Below are 14,059 nucleotides of genomic sequence, written 5' to 3'. Positions count from 1 at the left end.
TCTTAAATTAAAACAAAATATCTCTTCTCTCTCCTTTGATTGCATGTAACAATCACTACGGTATTGATTTTTAAAAACCAACACCACAACTTAAATACACCAGTCATCGCTATAGTGTTGGTCTTAATTAAGATCAACACCCAACACATTTGATGCTATTTTTAAAGACTAGTGTTGGTGCTGATTTTTAAAAAACCAACACCACATTGTTACTGGTTTTTAAAAAATAACACTACCTTTGTGCTATTTTTAAAAAACCACCTTGGTGTATTGAGGCTAATTTTTAAAACCCAATAATGATGCATAGAGAGAGCACCAAGGTATTTTTTAAAAACCAGTACTAAGGTGGTGTCGGCCTTTAAAAATCAGCACTTGGTGCTGATGCTAGTCTTTAAAGACCACAACAACCTTAGTGTTGATCTTTAAAAACCAGCACCACAGCGGTGGCTAGTGTATTTTAGATGTGGTGCTGATTTTTAAAACCCAGCATTATATTGGTTGTTACATGTAATCAAAGAGAGAGAAAAGATAATTTTATTTTAATTTAAGAGGATTGAGAGAAAAGTTATTGCATGTAGATGAGAGGAATTAAAAAGATTGGGTTTTAGCCGCGTCAGGTGCCCACGTAGGATGTCGCCCACACTGGCTCATATAAGGGTGTGCAGGATATCATTTCTCTCATATATATATATATATATACACACACTCACGACACGTGAGAGAGGAGGATGAATCACGTGATTTTAAAACTAGAGTCTTTTTAAAAATTAAAAACAAAGTGAGAAAAAGAAAACGAAGACACAATTGGTCTCATACTCCACGACCCATGATTCTTCAGACCGTATCGACGGGCAATATACTAAAAACCTCTTTTGGAATCGCTAGAAGAGTGAATCGAATACAACAGTAAACTAAGGACAAGTGTAACAACCTACACTTTATTTTATGCAGTAATTAAAAGCTTAATTGAAAATTTTGTACCCAACACGTGAAGATTATCAGATTGAGTTTGATGTTGGATGACTTCTTAGTAGTAGTAGGGCATAGCAGCTGTTGGTGTAGTTTGAACTAACCGTCTAACTCAAGTTTTGATGAATGATAAGTGAGTTAAGTTAGGTGGTTTGCGATCTAATTGCATTATCAAGTGTGCAGGAATTGACAAGTCCAACGGACCGGATACCAGGCTGAAATCAAGTAAGATCCGCGGGACCGGATAGCCGTTACGAAGTCCAGATAGGTCAACGAGCTGATTGAATATATGGCAGGAAGTCCAGTTAGGTCCGCGAGACCGGACAACCAGCAGAAATCCAGTTGGGTCTGCAGACTGGACAACTGCATAAAGACCTGGTAGGTCAAAAGACTAGTCAAACCAGTTGTAAGATGGTAAGTAAAGGTATGTCATTGGAGGAGAGTGACTTTATAAGGACGTGTCCTAGTTAAGGGACAGTAGGCGTCGATCTAGGTTAGGTCCATTTTGGATCCCTAATCTGAGATCTTGACTAGTTCCTGGTCCTGAGAGGACAGGAACTAATTATTACTTCTTATTTTTCACTGTACTAACTTTATTTTGTAGGTTAGATGTTTTAGTTTTGGAGTAACACAACTTGCAGGGTAAAAGGAGCAAAAAGCCTTCAGATGAACAGTACCCGAAGGTGCCTTTAATGGCTATGGAAGATGCCTTCACACTATTCATGGAAGGTGCCTTTAATGGCTTGAAGGCGCCTTCCACAGGATAGAATTCAGACCTCGTCGTGGATAGAAGCCAGGCTGTTTGGGATTAGATTTCTCCAGTTGAAGGCGCCTTCAATGGCTATGGAAGGCGCCTTCCAAGCTCTTTTTATGGATGCTCGCCCAAAGCTTCAAACACAACACTCATACGAGCTTTTACGCATCCAAACGACTTTCCGACTGCTATGAGCTCCTACTATGACTCTGCTGTGAAGCTGCTGCGCCCGACTACTACTCCGAGGATTTTCTATCGCGGTCGGCAGACCAACACATGAGCTCTCTCACATCTAAGTGTTGCTAACGGAATTATTTCCTTGTACTTAATTATTGCAAAAGAACAAGTGCAGTGTGTTGCACTTATTCTAACTTTCCTTGTAGTCGATCTCCTTTTTCGGAGATATCGGAAGAGATATTTTAGTGGAATATCCATCGATAGGTCCGCATGACCTGATTCTTCGAGTAGGAGTCGCCAAAGGCTCTGAACCAAGTAAACCGCTTGTGTTGGTATGGTTTTGTTGCTTATTCTTCGTTACATTCATACTTTGATTTGAAAACTGAAAAGACCGATTTTTGAAAACCATGTGATTCAGCCCCCTCTCACGTGCGACCCAATCCAACAACAACGTTGCAACACAACGGAAGGATGAAGTCAGAGCAGTCGGAGTCTTTAAAGATCGTGTATATAAGTTGTGTATTGAGCCCTAGTCAAATTTGCCTTATATAGAACATTGGAGGTGCTTCCAATGCTACTCAAGGCGCCTCCAACCTCAAATTTTATCCCTGAAGGTTCGACCTCTTATCGTCGATGAAGCCTTCGCCATTATCCACTCGAGGGCGTCTCCTATTGGGATGTATACTATAAGCCTATTTTTTGTATGAACATTTGTTTTGAAATATTTTGAAATGAGAATCACTTTGGTCAAATATTTACATTTTATATTTATATATATGCCAATGCAGTTGTCCATTTAATTTATATTATAGATAACATGGTGTGTGGTGCCACACAAAAGATCATTTATCGATTCCTTATAAATTATAAATAGTAGCTCACAATCAAGATGGATTGAGACAAACCATTGGAGCAATTGTAGTGTAATTTGGTATTAGTCTATCTTAACTATAAAATTACACTAGTACACTATGTGTGTATTGAACATGACTGTTTGAGATTGTTCGATTTGTACTGACTACATAAAAGAACAGAACCTCTGTTATTATAGATGTGGGTCATCTTAATCCCGATATAATAACAAGCACGCATACTTAGTATTTATTTATTTAACTTATCAATGAGTGAGATTTATTCGTTAAATCAATAGGCCCAATGAGTTGGGAGATAGTATTATTTATATGGTGTGTTGTTAATTATAGAAGGAATCTGTGTCCTAATTATTTAGGCTGATGATGTCCCCTTGAGGAGCTCATAAGGATTAACATGGGACGGACCGGGTGGGATACAGGGATAGGGGATTTATTCCCCCGTTGCCACTGAGTTTCGACCCAGCGGCCTCATTGCAGCAACCTCTGCCCCATGCCATCTCGGATGACCCACGGGTGGACTTAGGTGCAGGTGGACTTAGTCCGGCATGATAATAAAGTTGAGTGGTACTACTCTTGAAATTAGATGTTAATTAATTGAGTTGTCAGTAACTTATTTAATTAACAGACATACGATATCTTAAACACAGGGAGATTAATGTACTCATGATAAGGAGTCTATATTGTAATATGGGATTGATGTGGTAGTTAAATAATAACTCTTTAGTGGTATGAGTTATTATTGATGGACTTGGATTGAGTGTTCGGGCCGAACACAGGAAGCACAAGATCATCAGGAGGCCTAAACCAATTCCTCCTCTAGGTCCCTGTTGTAGCCTCTATATAAAGTCTCGCATCCACCCATCCATGTAGGTTTTGTTTTTTGGTTTTCTTCACTTCTTTCCTAGGGTCAGCGCTAACTCCTTTTTTCCTAGGGCTGACGCCAACTCCTTCTTTCCTAGGGTCGACGCCAACTCCCCCTTTCCTAGGGTTGGCGCCACCTCCTCCACCTTGCTAGGGCCGACACCTCGTCCACCTTGCTAGGGGATGGCAACTCTTGCTTATCTTCCTTGGTGGTCGGCGGTTTGGAGAAGAAGAAGAAGAGGAGAAGGAAGAAGATAAGGAGGCGCCCTATCCTAGAGCCTCTCTTGGTGGTCGGCAGTTTGGAAACAAAGAAGAGAAGGGTGTTTGTTGTCTTGGTAGATCGTCGCCCACACAACGTCCATGAAGAGAAGAGGACAGTAGAAGATCAAGAGGTCTTTAGCTATAAAGGAAAGGTACAACTAGTTCTTTAATTTCGATGCGTAATTTGTTTAGTTTTCTTTGTATCGATTTTGAATATCAACACAAGAGGCCAGTGATCTTGTACTTTGATCAAGGTGTGCTTTGATCAAACCATTGGAACGATTGTAGTGTAATTTGGTATTAGTCTGTCTTAACTATAAAATTACACTAGTACATTATATGTGTATTGAGCATGAGTACCGTTTGAGATTGTTCGATTTGTACTGACTATATAAAAGAACAGAACCTCTATTATTATGGGTGTGCATCCTCTTAATCCCGATATAATAACAAGCACACATACTTAGTATTTATTTCTTTAATTTATCAATGGGTGAGATTTATTCGTTAAATCAATAGGTCCGATGAGTTGGGAGATAGTATTATTTGTATGATGTGTTGTTGATTATAGAAGGAATTTATGTCCTAATTATTTAGGCTGATGATGTCCCCTTGAGGAACTCATAAGGATTATCATGTAAATCCTGCAGGTGGACTTAGTCCGGCATGATAATAAAGTTGAGTGATACTACTCTTGGAATCAGATGTTAATTAATTGAGTTGTCAGTAACTCATTTAATTAACTGACATACGATATCTTAAACATAGGGAGATTAATGCACTCATGATAAGAAGGAGCCTATATTGTAATATGGGATTGGTGCGGTAGTTCAATAATAACTCTTTAGTGGTATGAGTTATTATTGATGGACTTGGGTTGAGTGTTCGAGCCGAACACAGGAATCTCAAGCCCATTAGGAGACCTAAACCAATTCCTCCTCTAGGTTCCTGTTGTAGCCTCTATATAAAGTCTCGCATCCACCCATCCATGTAGGTTTTGTTTTTTGGTTTTCTCCACTTCTTTCCTAGGGTCGACGCCAACTCCTTCTTTCCTAGGGCCGGCGCCACCTCCTCCACCTTGCTAGGGTCGGCACCTCCTCCACCTTGCTAGGGTCGGCGCCTCCTCCACCTTGCTAGGGGCCGGCGACTCTTGCTTATCTTCCTTGGTGGCTGGCGGTTTGGAGAAGAAGAAGAAGAGAAGAAGGAAGAAGATAAGGAGGCGCCCTATCCTAGAGTCTCTCTTGGTGGCCGACGGTTTGGAAACAAAGAAGGGAAGGGTGTTTGTTGTCTTGGTAGATCATCGCCCATACGCCATCCACGAAGAGGAGAGGAATACAGCAGAAGATCAAGATGTTTTTAGCTACAAAGGAAAGGTACAACTAGTTCTTTAATTCCGATACGTAATTAGTTTAGTTTTCTTTGTATCGATTTTGAATATCAACACAAGAGACCAGCGATCTTGTACTTCGATCAAGGTGTGCTTTGATCCGTCAAGAACTTGCTTGATTGATCAGATACATGTCTGATCGAACATGCGGGTTGCTAGGAAAAGTCCTGTACTTGTACAATTTTTGTATAGGAAAATTTAAACAGAACGGAATTCCAGTGCCTTCACCTCCAAACCTTCTGAGGTGCCTCCAATGAGCCTCCGAGGTGCCTCCAACGCCTCCAGGGTGCCTCCGCACCACGAAGACTTATTCGTAATCCTTATCTCTTCAAGGGTGCCTCCGATTGATCCAGGGCACCTCCAAAGGTTGATCCAAGGTGCCTCAGAGCACCTCTGAAGTGCCTCAAATATTATTCATCCGATGCTGATTTTTGCTATTTTAATCTTGCAAAATGAGTTAGTTCAAAAATAAAGTGTAACCTGTAAAACAAAGTTAGTACAATATAGAATAACATTATTAATTAGATTCTGTCTTTTCAAGACCAGGATCTAGTCATGGTCTTAGTTTAAACTTCCAAAATGGACATAAACTGGATCAGCACCTACAGTCCCATCAGAACTCGCTCTCACTCGACCACTCTCCTCCATTAACTTACCTCACTTATCATTTGTCATCCTTTACTTACCTTTTGACCCATTAGGTCTTCCTTCCAATTGTTAAGTCCGCAGATTCAACTAGAGTTCGACCAATTGTTAGATCCCCAGACTCAGTCGGACTTTTCGCTAGATATCGAGTCACTTCTTGATCTATCTGGACTTCCCACTAGCTATCAGGTCCAACAAACTTAGCTGAATTTTAGCTTGATGTCAAAATTTTCAAACCCATCAAATCTTACATACTTGAAAATAAATCAAATAACACAACATCTAAATTATATATATATATATATATATATATATATATATATATATATATATATATAATTAATCATTTGGATCTTGTATATCATACATGTACCTTTCATTGCAATAACTTTTGCCCCTGTCACAAGGCATTGAGTTGCCTTGAATTGCGGATGAGCTTCCACGTATTATTAACTTCCATATATTATTATTACCATTAGCTTGTACTACATGAACACTCTTGTCGTGAATAGATTATTAATAATGATGTCAGAGAAGAAAGAAGGGAATTGATGATGAGGTAGGAATATTCATAGAATAAGAGCTAATTTATACTTGTAATCCTACAAACTAATAACGTAACGTATAATTCTAGAGGAAATATAACCTTATTCTCATATTAATTAATTAGCTTGTGAATTGTAATTAATTTCTTGTGCATCACTTCTTTTTGATCACATATACAATAGGAAAGATTCTTACGAATAAGGTTTGATATTTTTGTGTACAGATATAGTGGATGATTATAAATGAACAAGATAAAAAATGGAAGCAATTCTAAATGATACTTGTCTTCTTGCAAAAGGGTTAACAAGGCATGATGTGCCTTAACCATGCTCAAAAGTCAAGGTAAAGATATATATATGTGAAGGAGATTGCAATGAAAAATGCACCCAAATAAGAAAGCATCTAACTAAATTTGCAATAGCTAGGGGATAGGGAGGGATTAATAGCTCTTGACAATGGCATGCATGCATTTCAACTTTTAATTAAGGCTCATTATAATATTATTAAAATTGACATCTAAATACATTTAGATGTATTTTTCTTTTAACTTATTAGTATTAAAATTATCAGACGTTGGTAAAAAGTATAATCAGGGATGTATACATCTGCGTGTGTCTCTGCTTACTGTCTTAGATTGAATGTTTTGCATTTCTGAAAACTTTCAGCAACTTTTTCCCCCTCTTTTCAGAAGCCATAGATTTTTTTCATCTCTTGTTCATCACAAATGAAACATGAGAGAAAAAGAAAGAACTTTTGTTGTGCAAAGATTGTTATTCTGATCACTGTAGTCTCATTAATCAGGCACGGGTAGATTCATGCAAGTTCGTCTTCAATAAGTGAAAAAAAACTACAATATTCTCATAAAACTAGATTATGCACCTCAGAGCATGCTCTTTGCACAACAGAGCTCATACATTACCACACTAAGATCAGTTTGCACGTAGGACTAGTCTGACATAGATAGAGATTTATATCGATGAAGATGGGTTCAGTGATCAAGACCAGAGGAAAGCGCCCATGGCGAACTTCCTCTTGTCATCGACGCCACCTATCGCCGGCAGGCCGTATTCCTGGAGAAGGCAGTTGAGCTTCCACTCCGGCATCGTCTCATAGTCGGCTCTGGTGTAGCGGGGGTAGTGCAGTGGCATCTGGAAGCAGCTTGAGCCGCGTTGTTCTAATTGCTTCTGCTGAAGCTTGTTGGTAGTGGGAATCACCTTCGTCATTCCCATGCCGATGCTTGGACCAAGTGAACCCATTGCTTGCTGCTGCTGCTGCTTGGCTTGTAGGAAATGGAAGGAAGAAATGGGGTTTTATAGAGGGGAAGATGAATGATGGAATGCCAGAGAGGGCAAGCCTGACTGATCGAGGGAACATTAATTGCTGGGAAAAGGATGGATTTCTGAATTGGCTTGCTGGCGTTACAACAATAGCCAACACAGAGGAGGAGCTCCTCAAGTTTAAATGACTAAATGATTGCCATATATTTTTTTTTTCATAATAAAATCTCGATTAGAAGCATCTGGGTCTAACCAGGTAGTTCTACGTAATGAAAGAAAATTATATGCATAGGATTCGACCCAAAGAAAATGTTTGTCTTTTCTCTCAACATTTTGGAAAATCATAAAGTGAAAAGTATGCCAAAAATATTATATATATATATATATATATATATATATATATTTTTTTTTATCATGTCCGGAGTTTGAATCAGATGAGGGACGGGTAAACTGTTGCGGATACTGACGGAGGGGCGATTGAGATGCCTTTCTCGTACGTGCTTCCAAAAATGGACTCCCACGTGGTGCTGACGGACAACGATGACTGCGCCGGCGGTACCTGATCTCTGCGCACACTCAAACAGACATATCGGTGTTACTCGCGTTAGATGCCAGAAACCAGGGAAAAAGTTCCCGGAGCAGACCCTCCAACGCTTAAGTCAGATACTTTTTCTCTAAAAAAACAGTATACGAAGAAAAAGAAAAGTAGAAGACAAGTGCGAATGTGCGAGAGAGCGTACCTACATGAGGGAGAGGACTTCCCTTTTTATATGACAGCGTGTACTTTCTGGAGCCTGACTGATGTTAGAGAATGTCGAATGTCAAGCCTTGTCGGGTGATGGAGGACACGTGACATCCTTCTGTAGCCTGAAGGAATGTTCCATTCGTAGGTGACGGCAGACTATTGAAATATTCCATGACATTTGACAGTTATTCTTTGACAAGTGGTTATGATTCTATGATCTCGTTGTCCTGTAGCGCTTTTCCTCATGATCAGGAAGGAGTAGGAAAGCCCGAGATAATCAGTCAGGTATAATCCCTGGTTGGGAGGCCAAGGCGCTAGGCCGTGAGGGCCCAACTCGTCAAATCCTGACAGGTATCATCCGACTGTATACCCAGGTGTTTCAGGTCAGGAATCCCGATCCGTTGAAACCCGACCGAGAATCAAGTTGCTGATAATATTCTCGACCTGTTGACTGCCACATCTCCTTGACTTCTGACTTTTATGTCCCCGTGACTTCTGACTATCATGTCCCCTTGACTTCTAACTGTCACGTCTCCTTGACTGCATGTCACATCCCATTAACTTCTGATTGTCACATCCTCTTGATCTCTGACTGCCACATCTTTATCGGACCTCGTCATCATGCACCGTATCATATATTATATAACAGACATAAAACATAACCATTGCTTGCACATTGGACATCGATGTCAAAGATATTAGAGATAAAAAGCATAAAAAATTGTATATTTTCAACCATTTACATTGCTTTGGTCGCGAGCATAAACTAACTCTAGGTAATATCAGTAAGAACACTACAAGTTACATCAAAAAGTTTCCCACAGATGAATTAGAACCTACAGCACAACTTTGCAATGCAGCGCACGTATAAAAAAACCAAAACACTAACCCAAGTAGCATTAATTAGTAATCCCATCACACAGGTTTATGATGGCAAAAACAAGGGATCTTCTTTGCTCTGGTAAATTGTGAATAACTGCTTCGAGTATCGACTAGCGAGTTTGCGGCAGAAAGATAGTGCCGTTGGGTCATACTTTTCCAAATCCTGGACAGTTTTCTTTAGAGGGCCATTGGGATCGCCATCTGTAAGAAACTCTGCCACCATAGATCCCCTGAAACAAGATCAAGATCAGTTGATAGACCAATTCGACCTTATTGTAAGATCAATTACAACAACAATAAACCCAGTACGTGAATTTTTAATGTCAGTTAAGTGTTAAGTAACGCATTTAGGAAAAAGAACTATGGCATCGAGTCTCAATTGAAGATGATTTTGATATCCAGTTTATAAGCAGGACAGTGAACGAACAAATAGTGCCAATCATCTACAATAACTGAGTTATAATTTTTTAGGCTTTGGAATTTCCTACATGTCCATATTTTTGATCTATAGTTCTTATCATGGTTACGACTTTAGTATAAATCTACCAATTTTCAACATCAACAAATAAAGAAGTATAATCTTCATACCAGATTGAAATATAGAGAGAACGTTAGAACCAAGGAACCTGAATGCAAAAAGCAGCAAGTATCAAAATCTACTCTGACGATACCTTTGAGCATCTAACTTGTTGAATCCTCGCTTGTTCAGAAGAAATGTTCCCTTCGCGGATTGCTCATCAGAAGTCTGCTGCCGATAAAGAACACAAACAGCTTTCAAGCAAAGCTCAGAATCCCTGGAAAATGATGCTAGCATATCTGCCTCATACTCCCAACTCTCAGTCCGTTTTTTCCGACTTATCTCAGCCAAGATATTACCAAAGTCGATAACACTGCCTGATTCTATTTCAGAAGAAAATTCTTCTGAACTAGGTGCACTTTCAGCACTTTCTGATCCACTTACAATGAATCCGCCTAAATTCTTGCCCTCACTATTTGGACTCGCATCATCATCAAGCTCCTTCCTTAATTCAATCTTTGTTTCCTCTTCATCATCACTGCCCAAGAACTCGAGTTTCCTTCTTGCTCTACTGTTGCCTCTTAAACTTGAACTATTGAAACTAGGAGTTGATGGATTGGTAGGAAACTCCCTTGCTCTACCCTTGCTTCTTAAACTTGTTCTCTTGAAGCTGGGAGTTGACGGATTGGTAAGAAACACCTTTGCTCTACCGTTGCTTCTTAAACTTGAATCCTCGAATCTAGGAGTTGATGGATTGGTAGGAAACTTTCCTTTCATTGAATCATCTGTTTCGCTTAATTTTCGCAGTGAAATTAATCGCTTTGGCTTATAATCCTCCTTGGCTTGCATCGACCAAAGTTTTCCTATTGGAATATTATCGGCATCATCATCCTTCTCACTGTCACTAGTAAATACTCTTGAAACACGCTTCCTTTTTGGTGTTGGAATTAGCAGAACACCATCCGGATGGTTTTCATCAAAATCCTGAACTCCCATTACTCGCCTACTAGCATCAGAATGCAGCATTTCCGGGTTCTTACATAAGGTGGAGTCATTTTTCATGTCCAAAGTTCTCTCCGCACTGTGTTTTTTCACTTCACAATCTTCAGCACGGCGCTCATCATCATTGTCACTGATCACAATTAATCCTAGGAATTTAGGGTTTTCCTTATCCTTTGTAGGTAAGCTGGCTTTGCTCTTTCCCTTTTCTTCACTTTTGTTACTCTTCATTACTCTCCGACCCAGCTTCTCAGCCTCCAGCTGTGAAACCGTGTCCTGCAACTCCTTGCATTTCCTCCTCCAGCAATCCACATTACCGTGCTCCTGCAACACGAGCAAAGTCGCAATCTTCTTCTGAGATTTCTGCTCCCTTTCTCTCGCAACTCTACAAGCTTCCCTTAACGCAAGGATTTCCTCCTCGAGGTACTCAAAATCTATCCTATGTCGCCTATCAATCTCTTCAAGGTCCAGAATCCTCGACTCTAACAAGGAGCATCTCGCTTCCTTATCCCTCAGCTTCTGCTGGAGATCTGACCTGTCGAAACGGAAACTCTCCTCGCTTTTTTTCTGTTGCTGCTCCAGTTCAGCTAGCATGTTCCTCAAACCCCCCAAATCCCGCTCGAGGCCTTCATTCCGCACGCCGAGCTCGACCTTTTCGACCTCCATCGCAGTCAACTCCTCCAAGAATCTCTTCTCCACTTCGGCCTTCAGTGACGCCTCCCTCGACATCAGAGCGCTCTGCACCTCCTGGAAGTCCACCTTTTGGCAGGAGGATCGGAGGAACTCGACCAGCTGAGGAATCCTCATGGAGTTCAAGTTCAACGGGAAGCCCGGAGGAGGCAAGACCGGACTCTCGTCTTCGTCTCCCATGGCAACCCTAGCGCGGACCGAAAGCTTCGGTGAGCAGGAGAGGAAGCGAGTCAAGCGACCGTCGAGGCGTCCAAGCGAACTGAAACGTTTTACAGAGAAACACAGTGGGCCGTAGGATTTCCTGTGTAGATTAGGCCCAACATATATCATATTGGGCCTTATTCAAATCCAATCAGATTGGTTTAATTGCACAATTTGGCAAAAGGTCATGACCCGGTTTAATATGCACAATGAGCAAACAGATTCAAAGAACATTCGGTTTTTTTACCGAACCATGCAGGAAACTAGTTTTAAAATTATTAAATTTTTATTTTTGCGTCATTGATATGGTTGAATCCATTTAAAAATTATTATTCTCAATAGTTTTAGTCACATTAATATTTAAGAATTTTATATAATAAGAAAAATTAGACGAACAAATATATGATTGATTTTATATCATTTGAAATTTTCTAGGTTCATTAGCCGTTTTCGGTCGAATGTGATCGAAAAATCTAATTCATATTTAAAAATTTATTGTTTCCAATATATTTGATCAAATTGATATTTGACAGTATGAAAATAATCATAATAACTAAACGAACTCATAGGACCTAATTTCATGTTGAACTCTCTAGGTTCGTCAACTGATTTTGATTGAATGAACCTAAAGAGTTTGACCAAAATCGACTGATGGACTTAGAGAGTTCGGAATGACGTGAAACCAGATCCTATATGTTCATCTAATTCTTATGATTATATAAATGTACTCAAATATTAATTTGACCTACTATATTGAAAGCAGTGATTTTTTGAATATAAATGTGTCTGAAAAATCTAATTCGTGTTCAAAAAATTACTACTGTCAATATATTGATCAAATTGATATTTGAGTGTGTTAGTACCCAAGGTAGTTTTGATGTGATCAACCAAGTCAGGTTAGGTCTTGTTAGTATTTTAATCTTGTGTCTAGGTGTGCAGAAACTTAGAAGTATAGGAAGTTGAGCAAAAGACGCAGTTAGCAAGAATAACGACACGGGAGAGAGTCGACGAGCTCAGTGCGTCCGAGGGACAAGGTGTTGCGGAAGAGTACGAGGGCAGACGAGAAGCAGACGTGTGGCGTTTCCGAGGGACGAGAAATCGGAGCGGAAGATTGCTCGAAGACTGGAAGTTGAGTTCGGGTGAGCCTTATTCTAGATGGCCGAGATCACCTAAGTGAGCGGAGCTGGAGCAAAAGATCCGGACCAATGCGAGCAGGACCGGAGCTGAGGACCCAGACTAAAAAGTCAACTAGAAGTTAACTTTCGTGTTCTCAGACTCCGATCGCTCAGAATTCTTCCGAGCGCCTAGAATCAAAATGTTATCGGATCGCGACGTGGAGCGATCCGTTGTGATAGGGATAAAAGTTTATACCCTCCTATGTGTCTGGAACCCTTCCAAGCACCCCGACTAGGACTATAAATACATCCCTTGTCCCATAAGCTTAGATAAAACACTTGTAAATAATTTCTTTTGTTTAGCTTCGTATTTTAAGTACTTCAACTGCTATAAGAAGCTTCTCCGCCTGAAGGAATGTTTAGTACGCTTTCAACTTCCTTGGATTAACAACCTCCCCGGTTATAACCAAGTAATTTCTTTGTGCCTCTTTTTCTTTAAATTTCTATCTTTTAATTATTTTTATGCAAGTGTTAATTTTGATAAAGCTATAAAGATCGAGGAAGGTTCATTTTTAATTGCAGGGTTATTCACCCCTACCCCCTTCTAGCCGGCCGCCAAGGGTCCTAAAATTGGTATCAAAACGAGGACACCTCAGAATGACTAACCGCCGACTGAAACAACGAGACAATGGTCAGTGCAAGCATTTATCCACCAAAGTTCGAGGGAGACTTCATGTAATGGAAACACCGGATGGAGGTATTTTTTAAAACGGATTTTGAGATTTTGTTAATTATGAAATATGATTTTGTAGCTCCCAAAGACCAACAATGAAATGGAAAAGAAGAATACCAATGGAGTAAGAAGGAGCAAGTAGACTTCGTAGCAAACGGACGAGCTGAGTTCCACCTACTCAGCGTACTTCCACCCCTGGAGGTCAATCGAATCGGCAGCTACGACTTCGCAAAAGAACTCTGGGAGAAATTCCTGGAACTTCACGAAGGTGCTTCGGAAGTAAAGTTAGCAAGACGAGACATCCTCCGAACCCAACTAACAAATCTACGGATGAACAATGGAGAAAAGGTAGCACAACTCCAAGCACGGATCAAAGAGCTCATCACTTAGCTCAATAATCTCAGAGAATTGGTAACGAACCAAGATTC

General features: G+C 40.2%; 2 protein-coding genes across 2 annotated transcripts; both read right to left on the bottom strand.

Moving 5' to 3' along the window:
• Positions 1 to 7,280: 7,280 nt before the first annotated feature.
• Positions 7,281 to 7,920, bottom strand: LOC121999858. The gene has a single exon (XM_042554490.1). It carries the CDS (start codon positions 7,726 to 7,728, stop codon positions 7,468 to 7,470), a length of 261 nt encoding a protein of 86 aa, XP_042410424.1. The 5' UTR covers positions 7,729 to 7,920; the 3' UTR covers positions 7,281 to 7,467.
• Positions 7,921 to 9,199: 1,279 nt separating this feature from the next.
• Positions 9,200 to 11,819, bottom strand: LOC122000772. The gene is made up of 2 exons (XM_042555225.1): positions 10,048 to 11,819; positions 9,200 to 9,606 (listed from the first exon to the last, which is right to left on the bottom strand). Exons 1-2 carry the CDS (start codon positions 11,760 to 11,762, stop codon positions 9,420 to 9,422), a joined length of 1,902 nt encoding a protein of 633 aa, XP_042411159.1. The 5' UTR covers positions 11,763 to 11,819; the 3' UTR covers positions 9,200 to 9,419.
• Between the last annotated feature and the right edge of the window lie 2,240 nt (positions 11,820 to 14,059).

Source organism: Zingiber officinale, chromosome 7A (assembly GCF_018446385.1).
Source record: "Zingiber officinale cultivar Zhangliang chromosome 7A, Zo_v1.1, whole genome shotgun sequence".
In the NCBI taxonomy this organism is placed as follows: Eukaryota; Viridiplantae; Streptophyta; class Magnoliopsida; order Zingiberales; family Zingiberaceae; genus Zingiber; species Zingiber officinale.
The sequence above is the reverse complement of the archived record's forward strand: the minus strand, read 5'-3'. Positions and strand labels throughout refer to the sequence as shown.

Coding starts and splice junctions, on each gene's coding strand:
- LOC121999858 (XM_042554490.1), bottom strand. CDS start 7,728: ATGGGTTCACTTGGTCCAAGCATCGGCATGGGAATGACGAAGGTGATT.
- LOC122000772 (XM_042555225.1), bottom strand. CDS start 11,762: ATGGGAGACGAAGACGAGAGTCCGGTCTTGCCTCCTCCGGGCTTCCCG. Junction 9,607..10,047: donor AACAAGTTAGATGCTCAAAG/GTATCGTCAGAG, acceptor ATCTTGTTTCAG/GGGATCTATGGTGGCAGAGT.